The 15,772-nt window shown below is 50.1% G+C and overlaps 1 protein-coding gene across 2 annotated transcripts; it reads right to left on the reverse strand.

The window, feature by feature from the left end:
* Window positions 1–130: 130 nt before the first annotated feature.
* AP1M2 (adaptor related protein complex 1 subunit mu 2) lies at window positions 131–9,574 on the reverse strand. 2 transcript variants are annotated; one of them, XM_029215694.1, is made up of 12 exons: window positions 9,455–9,574; window positions 8,176–8,332; window positions 7,946–8,013; window positions 5,884–6,014; window positions 5,629–5,776; window positions 5,394–5,520; window positions 4,752–4,894; window positions 4,600–4,671; window positions 2,316–2,474; window positions 1,678–1,803; window positions 950–1,025; window positions 131–518 (listed from the first exon to the last, which is right to left on the reverse strand). In XM_029215694.1, the coding sequence occupies exons 1-12, from the start codon at window positions 9,494–9,496 to the stop codon at window positions 496–498; spliced, it is 1,272 nt and encodes a 423-aa protein (XP_029071527.1). In that variant the 5' UTR covers window positions 9,497–9,574; the 3' UTR covers window positions 131–495. The 2 variants fall into 2 exon arrangements, with proteins under 2 accessions (XP_029071527.1, XP_029071528.1); XM_029215695.1 differs by having other exon boundaries at window positions 132–518; window positions 4,752–4,900.
* Window positions 9,575–15,772: the final 6,198 nt, after the last annotated feature.

Raw genomic sequence — 15,772 nt, forward strand, 5'->3', positions numbered from 1 at the left:
CAACTGCGAGGGCCCAGATGAGTGGCAATCGGGATGAGAAATGGATATGTGTTGCTCACGCTTATCCCAGCACTTCAGGGGACAGCCCTGGCACTCCCCAGCCGCCAGCCAAGAAACACATAACAGCAGCTAGATTCATTTTTAATGCCATCCTAAAACTCAGAATGGGCCAGCGGGGTCTCTGGGCTCCGCACACCTCCTAAGGCAGGTCACTGCAAGAAGGCACTCATGAGGGGGACTTCAAGCCCCTTTTCTATTTCTTCATATAAAATGGGAGGGGGGAGGGGCGGGAGCCTGGAGACAGGGAGACCATCCCTCCCAGCCTATGGGTAAAGGAAAAGGCTGGGAGCCAGCCAGCCCTTAAGAAACTGCTAATTCAGGGACTGCCGTCCCACACACACACACGCATCCCATCTTCCCTCTCTCTCTCTAGAGTTCGCAGTCGGGGCCTGGGGAGAGGACGGCCTATGTTCAAGCCCCCACTTCTTCTCCCTTCTAGCTGGTACGAAGTTGATAATCTGCAGGGAAACAATGAGCAGGGACCATCTCAGAACTGGGGAAAGGAGACAAAGGGACAGGCCCCCCACCCAAGTCCAGCCCCTTCCCCAGCGCTCATGGTCAACCCTACAGGTATGTAACAAGGTTAAGGACTGGCTCAAACATGGGGACCGTAACCACAGCAACAAGCCTGCTTCCAGGCAGTAGATGAGGGTGCTATGTGTTCGGCCCCTCATCCAAACCCCACCACCACTAACCTGGAACTGGCAACTGTCCCCACTTTAAAGATAAGCAGACCGAGGCCCAGGGTGGCACACTGACAAAGACAGGGTAGACTTGGGGCCAGGCCTGTTGAGTTTTGGAGCCCTCTGAGACAGGATGTATTAAAGCCCTAAGACCATCCCCTTTCATCTCCTTGTCTCCGTCATCCCAGGGAGCTGGGCTGCCTTACCGCCACTCTGGGTGATATAGCGGACCCAGGGCAGGGCCTGGTAACCACTCTTCTCGATGATCTTCATGTATCGGACCTGAAAAGGGATGAAAGGAGGTGGCCCAGGCTAGGGGGAGAGAGCTGGCTGGGGCCAGGGGAAAATATATAACACAACTTCGGGGAATAAGAAATCACAGGCTTGGGGACTTCCCTGGTGGCACAGTGGTTAAGACTCTGAGCTCCCAATGCAGGGGACCCAGGGTTCGATCCCTGGTCAGGGAACTTGATCCCACATGCATGCTGCAACTAAGAGTTCGCATGCCACAACTAAGGAGCCCGCCTGCCGCAACTAAGACCCAGTGCAACCAAATAAATAAATAAATATTAAAAAAAAAAAAAAAAAAAAAGCACAGGCTGGGAGAAATGAAGTAACATGGCTCAGGGCAAAGATATGGCAAGGACAGTGTGGGGGGGTGGTTAGGGGAGAGGTGGTCCAGGACAGTGGGAAAGATGGCTCAGTATAAGGGAATAGACACAACACAGTTTAGGCACAGGGCAAAGTAAGAGGGGGAGGGGGAGGGGACCCAGGCTGAGAGCAGAAAAGGCAACACTGTTCCAGGAAAAGACAAGGATGATTGCAAAGGAGAGATATGCCAGGCCAGGGAACGGAGGTGATCCAAGCTAAGAGATAGGAGAGCAGGGAACCCACTGAGGTCAAGGAGAGGAGCCACTCTGCCCACTTCTCTCACCTGGATCCCGGAGACGGTGAAATAGGGGATCTCAAACTTGACTCCGATGGGGGGCCGGCCCTCTACCTCCTCCTTCTCCACGCTGGGGAGGCCAAAGTGGGCGCGCATCAGGTACTCCTTGCCCCCCTGAGGGCACATGGAGGTATCAGACACATTGAGGGGCCCCTCTATACCCCAGACAATCCTCATGGCAGCCCCTAGGTGTAGGCTCTGCTCTCAGCCTGTTTTACAGACCAGAAAGTAAAGGCTCCTGGCCAAGACTCACAGCCAAAGCTTCTGACTGCAAAGCCTGGTCAGGGACCTTCTAATGATCACCTCCCATTTTCCAGGCCCTGATGAACAGCCCCACCAATATCCCAGGGACAGACCAATCCTCCCTCCAGCAGCCCAAGGATGTGGGTAACATGATATTGCCTATTTTACAGATGGGCAAACTGAGGCTCCATGAGAGGAAGTGGGATTCCCAAGGCTGTCTGGGATTGGGAGAATTTAACTATTATGCTGGTCTGGTTTCCAGCTTTATCATCCCTGAAGGATAGCCGTGTGCACACGTAGGTGGCTCTCTGATTTATTCTCTGCCTTGCCCTCAAGAAGCAGGGGTAGGTCCCCCAGATCCCCCGCCCATCCCCGGTGCTCACCGGGAAAGACTTGATACTCCAGATAACGACGTTCTTCTCTGGCATGTACTTGGCACTGCCCACGCTGGTCTTGAAGCGTGGGGAGTCGGCATCGCTGGGTACCGGCACAGATATCTCCACGCTGTTGGCCACCGACTGCTTCTTAAACTGCCCCTTAGCCTGTCAGTGGAGAGAACATGGGGCATGAGGAATTCAGGCAAATATTCACCAAGGCCTTTTCATGTGCCAGCTCATCAAAAGCCCTGAAGTGGGGACCATAATCCAGCCTATTTTCCAGATGAGGAAACAGGCACAGAGAAGTTAAAGCATTTGCCTGGAGACACACAGCCAACAAGTGGCAGAGCCGGGGTCCACACCCAGGAGAGACTCCAGAGGTCCTGATTTTGTTTTTTTGTTTTGTTTTTTGGCTGTATGCAGAGCATGCAAGATCTTAGTTCCCCGACCAGGGATGGAACCCACGCCCCCTGCAGTGGAAGCGCAAAGTCTTAACCACTGGACTGCCAGGGAGGTCCCCCAGAGGCCCTGCTTTTGGTGCCTTCCGTTTGGAAAGTGTCATACACCTTTGTCTGGTTCAAAAGATCCCTCATTTGAGCAGCCCCTAAGGCAGGTTCTGCTCTCAGCCCACTTTACAGACAAGAAAGTAAAGGCTCCTGGCCAAGACTCACAGCCGAAGATTCTGACTGCAAAGCCTGAAGGGTCCTCAGCCCGTCACAGAGTTTTCATTTGAAAGCTGAAATTTACTGACCCCCTACCATGTTCTGGGCCCTGTGCCAAGCAGTTAGCCCTCTCACTAATTCTCTAAAGTAGGAGCCATTCCTAAGGTCCATTTTACAGATGAGGAGACTGAGGCCCAGAGAGAAAGAGCATTTTGCCCGAGTCACGTAGTTGATAACCGGCACAGCAGGGATTTGACCCAAGCCTGTGTTCTCAATCCTCACATGTTCTCCTTACAGATAAGTTACAACATTATAGCCAGATCTTTTTTAAGATCTGGCTTTTAACACAAGGACTCTAAGTGTCCATGTGCAGTAGCTAGCATTATGATGACTGCTCTTATTTATGAATTTGGTGGTGGGGGGGAATATATGAGAGGTGGGATTGGGGGCAGAGGACCTGGAGGTAAAACAAGGCAGGGGGTGTGCTGTCTGGAAGGCACCAGCTTTAAGGCCCTTTCCACTTTCCCTGCCTGTAGAGACGGGGACACTGGGGATGTCAACACCCCCGCCCCGTGACCGTCCACTCCACAACCCAGCTCCCCGAAGACTCTAAGACTGGGGAACAAAGTTAAATCTGAGAACACAGACTCTTGAGCCAGGCAGACCCAAGTTCAACGTGCCCCCTCCCTTCCTAGATGAATGACATCTTAATTCTTCTGGGCCTCAGTTTCCCCATCTGTAAATGGGGCTAACTATATGCTCTGGAGAAGCTCTTGCTTGGGGCACCGGGAGACAAGCACAGGGGTATTCATGGTAAGGTGAACCAGAGTAGCCAGGAACTGAAAACAACCCATGCAAGAGATGGGACAGAAGATTCTCACGGTGGAATATTCTACAGCCACAGAAATGGATGCACTAAGCTCTGGCTGCTGGGATTCCTCTTAAAAATCCACGTTACCTGAACAAAGCAAATTATACAGAAAGTCATACAGCTCCAGTCCATGGATATAAAGGTCAGAAACCAGAAGAATGAAATATTTGTGGTTATAAATGCAGGTGGCAAAACTATAAAGGAAAGCAAAGAAATTATTTACAGGAAATTCAAAATTGTGGCTACCTGCAGGCAAAAGAGGAGCAGTAATTGGGGGAGGGGCAGGTGGGGGTTCAGAAGAGCTGGTGGAGCCAGACACGTTCAGATAAGCTGTGTGGCTTATTATTAATCTTTAAACCATATAAATACACTATATGGTTTATATACGTGTATGAAAGTAAATAAGTAAAACAGATCATGTGTCAGATGGTGGTAAGTAATAAGGGAAAAACTACAGCAAAGAAGGGAGGTGGGAAAATCAGGGAGGGCTTCTCTGAGGAGGTGACATTTAAGCAAAGAACTGAAGGAGGTGAAGGAGCAAGCTATGTGTATATATGGGTGGCTGGGGGCAGAATGATCCAGGGGACAGCCGGGGACCATGCCTGGCGTGTTTGAGAACCAGCCAGAAGACTCAGGTGGCTGGAAGGAAGTGAGGGGCAGGGAGGGAGGTAGGAGATGAGGTTACACTGATGGGGGAGGGGGGGCGGGTATGAAGGGGCGGATCCAGCATTGTGAGTAATTATTCCCCAGGGCCCACCTTGACCATGATCTCCACGCGGCTGTGGGAGAATTTCTCAATGACAGATTCAATCCAGATCAGCGGCTTGACCTACAGACAGAGGAAGAGGGAGTTCTCCGAGGCTCTGGGGTCAACTCTTAACCCTTGCCAGGGGCTTGACCCTGCCTTACCTGGGTGCTGAGGCGGTAGGACATGAGCTCGAAGTCACCGTCGGGCGGAATGAAGGAGATGGTACGGTCGTTGTCGAAGCGAGACAGCCGCACACACTGGTGGAATTTCACATCCTCCAGTTCCACGGACTTGTTCTTACTCCCTGAAACTCGGAGCCGAGTTAGCAGCGTGATCCTGAAGCCTGGGGCGACCCTGGAGCCCGGGGCATGGTCCCTATCCTTGTCTTCCCTTTCTACCGCTACGATCACCCCCATTTAACAGATGAGGAAACTGAGGCCCGGAGTGGATGAGTAACTTGCCCAGGGTCACCCAGCTGGCCAGGAGCGGAGCTAGGATCTGAACTCCGGGAATCAGGCTCTTGCTGCCAGGTTGTTAAATATGATGCTGTTCTGTCCCCTACTCCCGCTAGAATGTCAGACCCATGAGGGCAGGGATTTTTTTCTTCACTGCGGTCTCCTTGAGCCTGGCACTCAATAATGAAGCAGTTGTTTGCTCAAGGAACCAGCAAATGCAGTACTGGGCACAACCAGAAGAGGGCGGGCGAGTGCTATTTCAGAACTGACTGCAAGTCTCTCGGTACCATCCACCCCTGATGGGACGAAGTCTCAGGCTCCCGCTTGCGTCCCCTTCCAGAAACTTACGGCCAGTGAGCTCGAAGAGCACGCGGTCATTGAGGCCCAGCCTCAGCTCCGGCATTCCTGACAGAAACACCTTGAGCTTGATGGTGCCCACGATCTCACTCAGCAGGACACTGCCGTTGGCGTTGACCTGAGGATGGACACACGGGGCGGGGGGGGGGGGGGGTTCAACAGGCATAGGGCCCACTCTCCTGCCCTAAGGCCATGGCAGGGGTGGGGCAGAGGTATGGGGGCTCACCAGCAGGTTGACGGACTCTATGACATCGATGAAGACTTCGTTCTTCTTGTATTTGATGCCCTCCGAGCGCCAGGACACAGCATTGGTGACAGTGGGTGGCACTCGTGACTTGCCCGTCTCCAGCTTGTTGCCCTGCTGCGTGATGTATCTGGCAGGGCAGGGAGATGAGCAGGTAGGCCCAGGGACACTTCCCCAGCCCTCCCCAACTTTCTTCTACCCATGGCCCACCCTGTGGTTGACCCAGGGCCCACTCACTCCTGCAGGATTTTGCTGTCCGTGGTCTGTGGGAAGCCGAAGTCCATGAGCTCATCCAGCAGCTCGTAGACGATGACAAAGTTGTCTCGAATGCTTTCCTCCTCCAGCTCCTTGAAGTATTCAGAGAATACCTGCGGGTGCAGGGAGACCGACATCCACAGAGGTGTGGCTGGTGTAGCTGTGGGCTGAGTCCCCACTCACCCAGCCAGCCACCCAACAAGCAACTACTGTTAGTTGCTTATATATACTGACAATATACTGTCAGTATATTAATGGTGAACAAAGCCAACAGGGTCTCTGCCCTCCTGGAATGGACCCACCTCAGAACAAGGTTTGTAAATGCATGAAATAAAATACACAAGATGGGAATTCCCTGGTGGTCCAGTGGTTAGGACTCTGCACTTTCACTGCCAAGGGCCCAGGTTTCATCCCTGGTTAGGGAACTAAGATCTCACAAGCCAAGATGCAACGCGCAGCAAAAAACAAAAAAAACAAACAAAAAGAAACACAAGATGGCAAAGGAAAACTGTTACACAGGAATACGTCTCAGTTTATGGACTCCCTGAATTCTATCCAGGGGCCCTTGGGACTTGGGGGACCCCAAGATGGGAGTCCCTGGGATTAATAGGTATCACCACAGCAGAGAACCTGTCAGTCACCCAGCATTGGAAACCTCATCCTTCATCCTGCTCCAGCCTCTCTGGCCTTTTTTCTGTTCCCATCTCAGGGCCTTTGCACATGCTATGCCCACTGCTTAGGACACTCTCCTCACGGCAGCCTCCTTGTGACAGGCCTCAGCTCCTCAGTGAAGCCACCACTATCCCTTGACCCCTGTGAGTATCAGGGTGAGACTAGCACCCCAGTGACTGGTTATCACAATGTCCCTTTGAATCTCCTTCTTGCCCTTTATTTTTTTATATACATATTTATTTATTTTTTGGGGGGGGGTCTTTGTTGCTGCACATGGGCTTTCTCCAGTTGCGGCGAGTAGGAGCGGGGGCTATTCTTTGTTGTGGTGCATGGGCTTCTCTTTGTAGTGGCTTCTCTTGTTGCGGAGCATGGGCCCTAGAACGTGAGGGCTTCAGTAGTTGTGGCGCACAGCCTTAGTTGCTCTGTGGCATGTGGGATATTCCCGGACCAGGGCTTGAACCTGTGTCCCCTGCATTGGCAGGCAGATTCTTAACCACTGCGCCACCAGGGAAGTCCCTCCTTCTTGCTCTTTAACTCCTCAGCATAGGCAGGGACAGTGCCTGTCTTATGCACAGCTGTGTCCCCACCTCTGCCTGGCAGAGAGGAGACAAATCAATACAGATCTCTTGTTTGTCGAAGTATAGTATATTTACTAGGAATTTTTTTTGGCTGCACCGTGCGGTATGCAGGATCTTAGGTCCCTGACCAGGGATCGAACCCGTGTGCCCTGCAGTGGAAGCATGGAGTCTTAACCACTGGATGGCCAGGGAAGTCCAGGACTCTGTGCTTTCACTGCTGAGGGTGTGGGTTTGATCCCTGGTCGGGAACTAAGATCCCATAAGCCACACGGCGGCCAAAGGAAAAAAAAAAGTATTTACTGAGCACTTTCTCAGTCATTGAGAATGGCATATAGTAAGGGCTCAATAAATTACCATATGATAGTATGATACAACATTAGTGGTAATGCTAACAATAATACCAACCCTTTATTGAGCACTTACTGTATACTGAGCACTGTTTTAGGCACTTTAGAGGTACAAATTTGATTAATTTGTACAACAACCCTGCGGCAGGACTAAACCCAGTTGAGAGGCACAGAGAGAAGTGACTTGTTCAAGGTCACACAGCCGGGAAGTGGGGGAGCTGGGTCTGGAACCCAGTTCCCTCTGGTTCAGTTTTGAGCACCGGAGACCTCCTTGGTTCCTACCCTATAGGGAGAGATGATCCCACAGCAGCTAATGAGAACACAGAGCGATGGGGCTTTGATGGTGACACCCCCAGGGAAATCTTCCTAGGAGAGATGGATTCCGAAAGAGGTGGGCAAGACAGGTAGACAGACAGACCAGCCGGCCAATGGAAGGCCAGGACCTACCTCCACTGTCTTGTAGAGGAACGAGTACACGAGGGAGGCGTTGGCGTTCTTCAGTGTGGTGGCCACCACTGCAGGCAGCGAGGTTAAGGAAAATGTGCCGTTTTGAAGGGTTCCAATGGAGCACAGACCCTGAACCCTCACCCTCCAGCCTGAGCCACTGCTGTCTTGTGCACCTCTTGTCCCTGCCCACCACTCCGGGCCCCCAGGGATCCTCCCGTGGCCCCGGATACAGTAGAGGTTGCTGTATTTGATCCACAGGAAGTGGACCCGGCCGTGACTCATCAGTGGGGCCAGGGCGCCCTCCTCCTCCCGCTGCATGAGCAGAGGCATGAAGTGCTCAATCTCACTCATGGCCACATCGCCCTTGTAGTTGCGGCTGATCAAGGGCTAAGGGTGGGAAGAGAAGGTCTGGTCACTGCTGGGATCCAGGGACTGTCCGCCCGGGGGCATCAGAGTGCCGAGCTCTGACCCTACTTGCTGGCTGAGGGGGCATGGGCAAGGCTCTGCCTCTCTGCATCTCAGTTTCCTCCTCTGCAAAATGGGCACGGGATAATGACAGCTAGAGCGTCTAGAGCCCTCACTGACATCTACTAAAGCCTGGTTGTTTGCTAATTTATTCTGCTGTCACCACAACCCTATGAGGTAGGTGGTATCTCCATTTTACAGATGAGGAAACTGAGGTATGAACCACGCCCATAGTCAGTGAGGAAGCTGGGAATTGAACGAAGATGCCCCAGCTCCAGAATTCCTGCTCTCAAGCCAGGCTCCATAGGTACCAAATCGGTGAGGTAGGGACGATGAAAGGAAAGAAAGAGAGAAAAAAAGAAAAGAAACAATTATATCCATATATCTCTCATACATCTCTCATAGTCCATATAGCTCTGCCTGGCAAGCAGCAATAACAATACCTACTTGGTGAGGTTGTTTAGTCCAGTGTTTAGAACAGAGAGGGCACCCGCAGGTCCTCACACACCTTAGCTCCCACTATGATTATTATCAGAAATATTATTTTCACCGCCACTGTTATTATGGCTACCGAATGACAAGATGAATGGGAGGGGGCACCAGAAAGGGACAAGACAGCCCCAAAGGGGAATTAGGCTCTCCGGCCCCTGCTGTCTTTCCCAAATATTAGTACTGTGGATGATGATGGCGACAGAAATAATAATTTCAATTGGCTGAACGCCTAATGTTTGCAGCAGGGCTACTGCGCTAGGTGGTATACACGCATAAGGTTGTATTCGTTCTTCTTGGGTGGGGACTTCTGTTATTCCCATTTGTACGGACAGGGAGACTGAGGCTCAGAGAGGAGAAGCCCCTTGCCTCAGACACGCGGCTAGTGAACAGTGGAGGTGGGATTCGACGCGGGACTCCCAGGGATTGGGGGAGGGGTGTCCCCACGCCCCCAGAGCTTTCCGGGGCCTCGCTGCCTGCAAGGAGGGGCCGCCTCGGGGTCCGGGAGGGTGCAGCCTCACCTGTCCGTTCCCCACTCCCTGCGCCCAGACTCACCTTGCCCTTGACATCGAGGATGAAGACAGCTGAGGCGGACATGGTGGCGGCCGGCGGACCTGGCTGGTGGGGAGGGAGGGCCGGGAGGCGACGGTGGCGCCGCTTCCTTCTTCCTGCGGAAGCGCCCGCGCGCAGGTGAGCACCCAGGTGAGCGCGTCTTAAAGGGGAGGCCACCAGGTGAGCGGCGCAGTCTGCCGACGAGAAGACGCTGCGGGGGCGGGGAGGGGCGGAGCTTCGGATGGGACAGCTGCCCCGCCTCACTTTCCCTTTGCGCCCTGGAGGGCTGATGGGTGGGGACCCCAGACCAACCAACTATGCATCCAACCAACCATCCACCCATCCATTCATCCATCTATTCATCTATCCATCCAACCAATCAACCATTCATCCATCCACCCATCCACTCATCTTTTTTTTTAATTAATTGATTAATTTTTAATTTTATTTTATTGTTTTGGCTGCGTTGAGTCTTCGTTCGTTGCTGTGCGCAAGCTTTCTCTAGTTGCGGTGAGCAGGGGCTACTCTTCAGTGCGGTGCACGGGCTTCTCGTTGCGGTGGCTTCTCTTGTTGCGGAGCATGGGCTCTAGGCGCGTGGGCTTCAGTAGTTGTGGCACGCGGGCTCTCGAGTGCAGGCTCAGTAGTTGTGGCGCACGGGCTTAGTTGCTCCGCGGCATGTGGGATCTTCCTGGACCAGGGCTCTGAACCCATGTCCCCTGCACTGGCAGGCGGATTCTTGACCATTGTGCCACCAGGGAAGTCCCCATCCACTCATCTTGTTTCTTTTGTCACTTCCACATGCATGTGCACCCGAATAGAGCAGGGACTTTGTCCTTTTCATGTCTGTGTCCCCAGGGCCCAGTGCTGGGTGCTCAATATGTGTCTAATTAATTAATTATTACCATAAATATTTACTAAATAATTTATTCTTTCACTCAGTGACAGGAACTATGAGTTACACTCTTAGCAGGACAAATGTAGCTGCCTTTTTTTTTTTTTTTTTTGGCCACAGCCATGTGGGATCTTACTTCCCCGACCAGGGATCAAACAAGTGTGGCCCCTGCCGTGGAAGCTCAGAGTCTTTTTTTTTTTAAATTTATTTTATTTTTATTTATTTTTGGCTGCGTTGGGTCTTTGTTGCTGCGCGCGGGCTTTCTCTAGTTGTGGTGAGCGGGGGCTACTCTTGAAGCGCAGAGCCTTAATCACTGGACCACCAGGGAATTCCCCAAGTAGCTGCTTTTATTGTTATTCCTAATGTTACTCTTTCAATTTTTTTTAATTAAAAAATTTTTTGTACCGTTTTTAAAGGTCACACTCCATTGGCAATTGTTACAAAATATTGGCTATATTCCCCGTGTTGTACAATACATGCTGTAGCCTATCTGACACCTAATAGTTTGTGCCTCACCCCCCATCCCTATATTGCCCCTCCCCCTGCCACTGGTAACCATTAGTTTATCCTCTATATCTGTGAGTCTGGTTCTTTTTTGTTGTGTTCACTGGTTTGTCGTAATTTTTAGATTCCACATATAAGTGATATAATACAGTATTTGTCATTCTCTGTCTGACTTATTTCACTTAACATAATGCCCTCCAAGTCCATCCATGTTGCTGCAAATAGCAAAATTTTGTTCTTTTTTACAGCTGAGTAGTATTCCATTGTGTATATATACTACATCTTCTTTATCCATTCATCTGTTGACCAACACTCTAATGTTACTCTTTTTTTTTTTTAATTTATTTTATTAGGGAATTCCCTGGAAGTCCAGTGGTTAAGACTCCATGCTTTCACTGCCAAGGGTGTGGGTTCGATCCTTAGTCAGGGAACTAAGATCCCACAAGTCACAGGGCGTGGCCAAAAATAAATAAATACATAAATAAAATAAAATTTATTTTATTGAAGTATAGTTGATTTACAATGTGTTAATTTCTGCTGTACAGCAAAGTGATTCAGTTATACATATATATACATTCTTTTTCATATTCTTTTCCATTATGGGTTTATCACAGGATATTGAATATAGTTCCCTGTGCTATACAGTAGGACCTTGGTTTTCTTTAATTAATTAATTGTATTTTTGGCTGCATTGGGTCTTCATTGCTGGGCGCAGGCTTTCTCTAGTTGCAGTGAGCCAGGGCTACTCTTCGTTGCGGTGCGTGGGCTTCTCATTGCGGTGGCTTCTCTTGTTGCAGAACTTGGGCTCTAGGCGCGCAGGCTTCAGTAGTTGTGGCTTACGGGCTCTAGAGCGCAGCCTCAGTAGTTGTGGCACATGGGCTTAGTTGCTTCGCGGCATGTGGGATCTTCCTGGACCAGGGCTCTGAACCCATGTCCCCTGCATTGGCAGGCAGATTCTTAACCACTGCACCACCAGGGAAGGCCAGGACCTTGTTGTTTATCCATACTATATATAATAGTTTGCTTCTGCTAATCCCAAACTCCCAGTCCATCCCTCTCCCACCCCCCTTCCCCTTGCAACCACAAGTCTGTTCTATGTGTCTGTGAGTCTGTTTCTGTTTTGTAGATAAATTCATTTGTGTCATATTTTAGATTCCACATGTGATATCATATGATATTTGTCTTTGTCTGACTTATTTCACTTAGTATGATAATCTCTAGATTCATCCATGTTGCTGCAAATGGCATTATTTCATTCTTTTTTTATAGCTGAGTGGTATTCCATTGCATATATGTACCACATCTTTATCCCCTAATGTTAGCTCTTTTTTTTTGTTTTTTTTGGCTGCGCCACGCAGCTTGTGGGATCTTAGTTCCCTGACCAGGGATCGAATCCGGGCCCTCAGCAGTGACAGTGTGGAGTCCTAACCACTGGACCACCAGGGAATTCCCTCCCCTGATGTTACTCTTATTCATTCCCAACGTATTTATAAGGTCCTACTATGTGACATTAGGATGTTGATAGAATGTTGAAAAGATAAATGGTCATCATTAGTATGACTATAATTATTATATTATTCACTCAACCAACACTTATTGAGCACTTACTGTGTGCTAGACTGGATATATGGAAGCCGTTTTCATTATGGTGATGATGGTTCATTCAGTGAGTGAATATTTATTGAGCGCTCCTGGGACACTATGGATGGTGACGCAGACAAAGCCACTCCACTGCTCTCCTCCTAGGGAGGGCGAGAGGTATGCAACTTGAAAACCAAAAAAAATAAGGTGACCCTTGAGAATTCCCTGGCGGTCCAGTGGTTAGGACTCCACGCTTTCACTGCTGAGGGCCCAGGTTCCATCCTTGGTCAGGGAACTAGGATCCCACAAGCTGTGAGGCGTGTGTGTGTGTGTGTGTGTGTGTGTGTGTGTGTGTGTGTGTGTTGGAGAATAAATGGGGGGCTGTGAGGCAGGGAGATCAGAGAAGGAGCTGACATTTGAGAAAGTCCTGAGTGTAAATGGTAATGTGATGAGATCCCATTACTGCCAGGGACTATTTGCCGATCCCTTAACTGTGCTGAGGTTCATGGGCTTCCCATCCCTGAATTTCCACCATGATCTTCAGAGCAGGGGCAACCCAAGGGAAAGTCCCACTGCAGAGCCTGGCACAAAGCTGGTAACAGTATTGTTTCTGTTGTTGTTCGTGTGTGTGCTGGTTGAGTGCATGGGCTCTGGACCCTACGGCTTGGGCTCAAGTCCTGGGTATGCAAGCAGCCAGCTGGATGGCCTTGGGCACCTGGCTTCCCCTCCCTGGATCTCGGTTTGCACATCTATGAGATACAGTTAAAACTGCACTTTACTATAACCAACAAGGACCTACTGTATAACACAGAGAATATATTCAATATTATGTAGTAACCTATAAGGGAAAAGAATCTGAAGAATAATGTGTGTGTGTGTGTGTGTGTGTGTATATATATATCATAACTGAACCACTGTGCTGTACACCTTAAACTAATATGATATTGTAAATCAACTATACTTCAATTAAAACACACACACAAATAAAATAAAAAGAAATAGGGGGGCTTCCCTGGTGGCGCAGTGGTTGAGAGTCCGCCTGCCGATGCAGGGGACACGGGTTCATGTCCCGGTCTGGGAGGATCCCACATGCCGCGGAGCGGCTGGGCCCGTGAGCCATGGCCGCTGAGCCTGCGCGTCCGGAGCCTGTGCTCCGCAACGGGAGAGGGCACGACAGTGAGAGGCCCGTGTACCGCAAAAAAAAAAAAAAAAAAAAAATAGGGAGGGATCAATCAGGAACTTGGGATTACATACACACACTACTATATATAATAAGGTAGATAACCAACAAGGACCTACTGTATAGCACAGGGAACTCTACTCAATATTCTGTGATAACCTGTATGAGAAATGAATCTGAAAAAGAATGAATGTATGCATATGTATAACTGAATCACTTTGCTGTACACCTGAAACTAACACAACATTGTAAATCAACTATACTCCAATAAATTTTTTTAAAAAACCTTGCAAAATGAAAAAAGAAAAGAGGAAAAAAAAGGAAAAAAACCCAGAACAAAATAAAAACAAACACAGTAAAAAAATCCACTGCTCTTTCCTAATTAGGTTACAGCGCAGCTCAACTGAGTTATGACATGCAACACGATGCTTGGAACTGTGCCTGGGATGGAGCCTCCCAGCTCATCAGCTACCGTGGACCCTGGGTTACACCCCAAGATTGTTGGCAGGGAAGTTTGTGGTGGGGAGGGGAAAGGAAAGGGAAAATAAATCTCAGCCTGCCTGAGAATGATCGTGCTCCACAGAGGGAGGGAGGGTCCTGCAGGGCCTCTAGGGGGAGACACTCAGCTCTCCCATGCTTAGTCCCTCCTTCACCAAACCCAGCCCCAGGTCTTTATCAGCCTCTGAAGGGGGGATGGGCATCCCCACAGGGGACCTGAGGAAGGAAGGAGAGAGTACAGCATCTATCAGAACCACCCACTGCTTCTAATATCATTCGCTGAGCACTTACCTTCATGTCCTCTTACAGAGAAAGAAACAGAAGCACAGAGAGGTGAAGCCACTTGCCCAAGACCACACAGCAATTGAGCCAGAATTTGAACCTGAGTTGTGGAGTTTGAGAGCTAGGTCCCAGCCCTCTTCTGTCTCATTGCAGGATACAAGCATTACTATTACTAACAATAGCTAACCCCTATTTGGTGCTCACTACACTCAGGGGCTCCCCTAAAAGTCTCCAATGTGGGAGACAATGTTCTGAGTTAGGAAACCTGTTATCTCCATTTGACAGATAGGAAAACTGAGGCTCAGAAAGAGTGAATGATTTGTACAAAAATCACCCAGCCAGCGGAGGCAGAGCTGGAAATTCTAGCCCTGCAAAGCCTAAGGTTTTAGGTTGCCTCTGCCCAAAAGAGGGGTGTCCTTCGTGCCTCGACCAGCCCCTTGCTCAGAAGGTAAACTGGGTGGATTGAGGACACTGCCAGTCCCTCGCCCCAGCCCCAGCATCATTGAACATTGCAAGGGCCCTTCTCCTGGGGCCCTCATGTTTTCAGGCAGTAAACAGAACCTAAAAGCCTGGGCCCAGCGCCCTGGAATCTGAAACTCAAGGTCTGTTTGGCTGAAAAATTCATGAGCCCAAAAGCTTCAGTGGGATCAGAGAACAGAGCAGCTCTGTGTGCCCAGCTGCCCTACTGCAGCTGCAACCTCCCCCGTCCCTAGAGGCTGAGGCCCTGCCCCAGTTCCTCCTAGATGCCTACAGGGACCTTGCCTCTAGACACCCCCCTTAATCTCTTCTCCACACCACTAAAGGCATCTCCCTGAAACTCACAGTCCTATGGCCCTCCCTCACCCTCACATAGCCCAGGGCTCCCCAATGCCCTCAAGCTGCCCTGCTTGACAAAGTTTGACCCCTGATGACCTCTCCCAGGAGGCACGCTTGAACCCATTGACTCAGACACACTGACTCCACCTGGTTCTCACTCAGCTCTCAGGCCTCCTCTTCAGAAGTCCTTTCTGACCTCCCACCCCCTGTCTTGGTCAGATCCCTCCTCTTTGCTTTCCCAAGTCTCCTGTGCCCCCATCACAACTGTGTTGCACCGTATTTTTAAAAAGCTATTTTAAAAACTTTTATTGTGCTAATATATATTTACCACATAAAATCTGCCATTTTATCCATTTTAAGTGCCAGTCCAGTAGCATTAAGTACATTCGCATTGTTGCACAACCAACACTGCCACCCATTTCCTGAACTCTTTTTCTCTTTTGAAACGGAAACTCTGTCCCCAGTAAGCAATAACTCCCCATCCCGCTCCCTCCATCCCCCGCGGCATGCGGGGTCTTAGTTCTCCAACCAGGGATCGAAACTTCACCCCCTGCAGTGCAAAGGCAGA

Source organism: Monodon monoceros, unplaced genomic scaffold (assembly GCF_005190385.1).
Source record: "Monodon monoceros isolate NGI ecotype Baffin Bay Population unplaced genomic scaffold, NGI_Narwhal_1 Super_Scaffold_12, whole genome shotgun sequence".
Lineage (NCBI taxonomy): Eukaryota > Metazoa > Chordata > Mammalia > Artiodactyla > Monodontidae > Monodon > Monodon monoceros.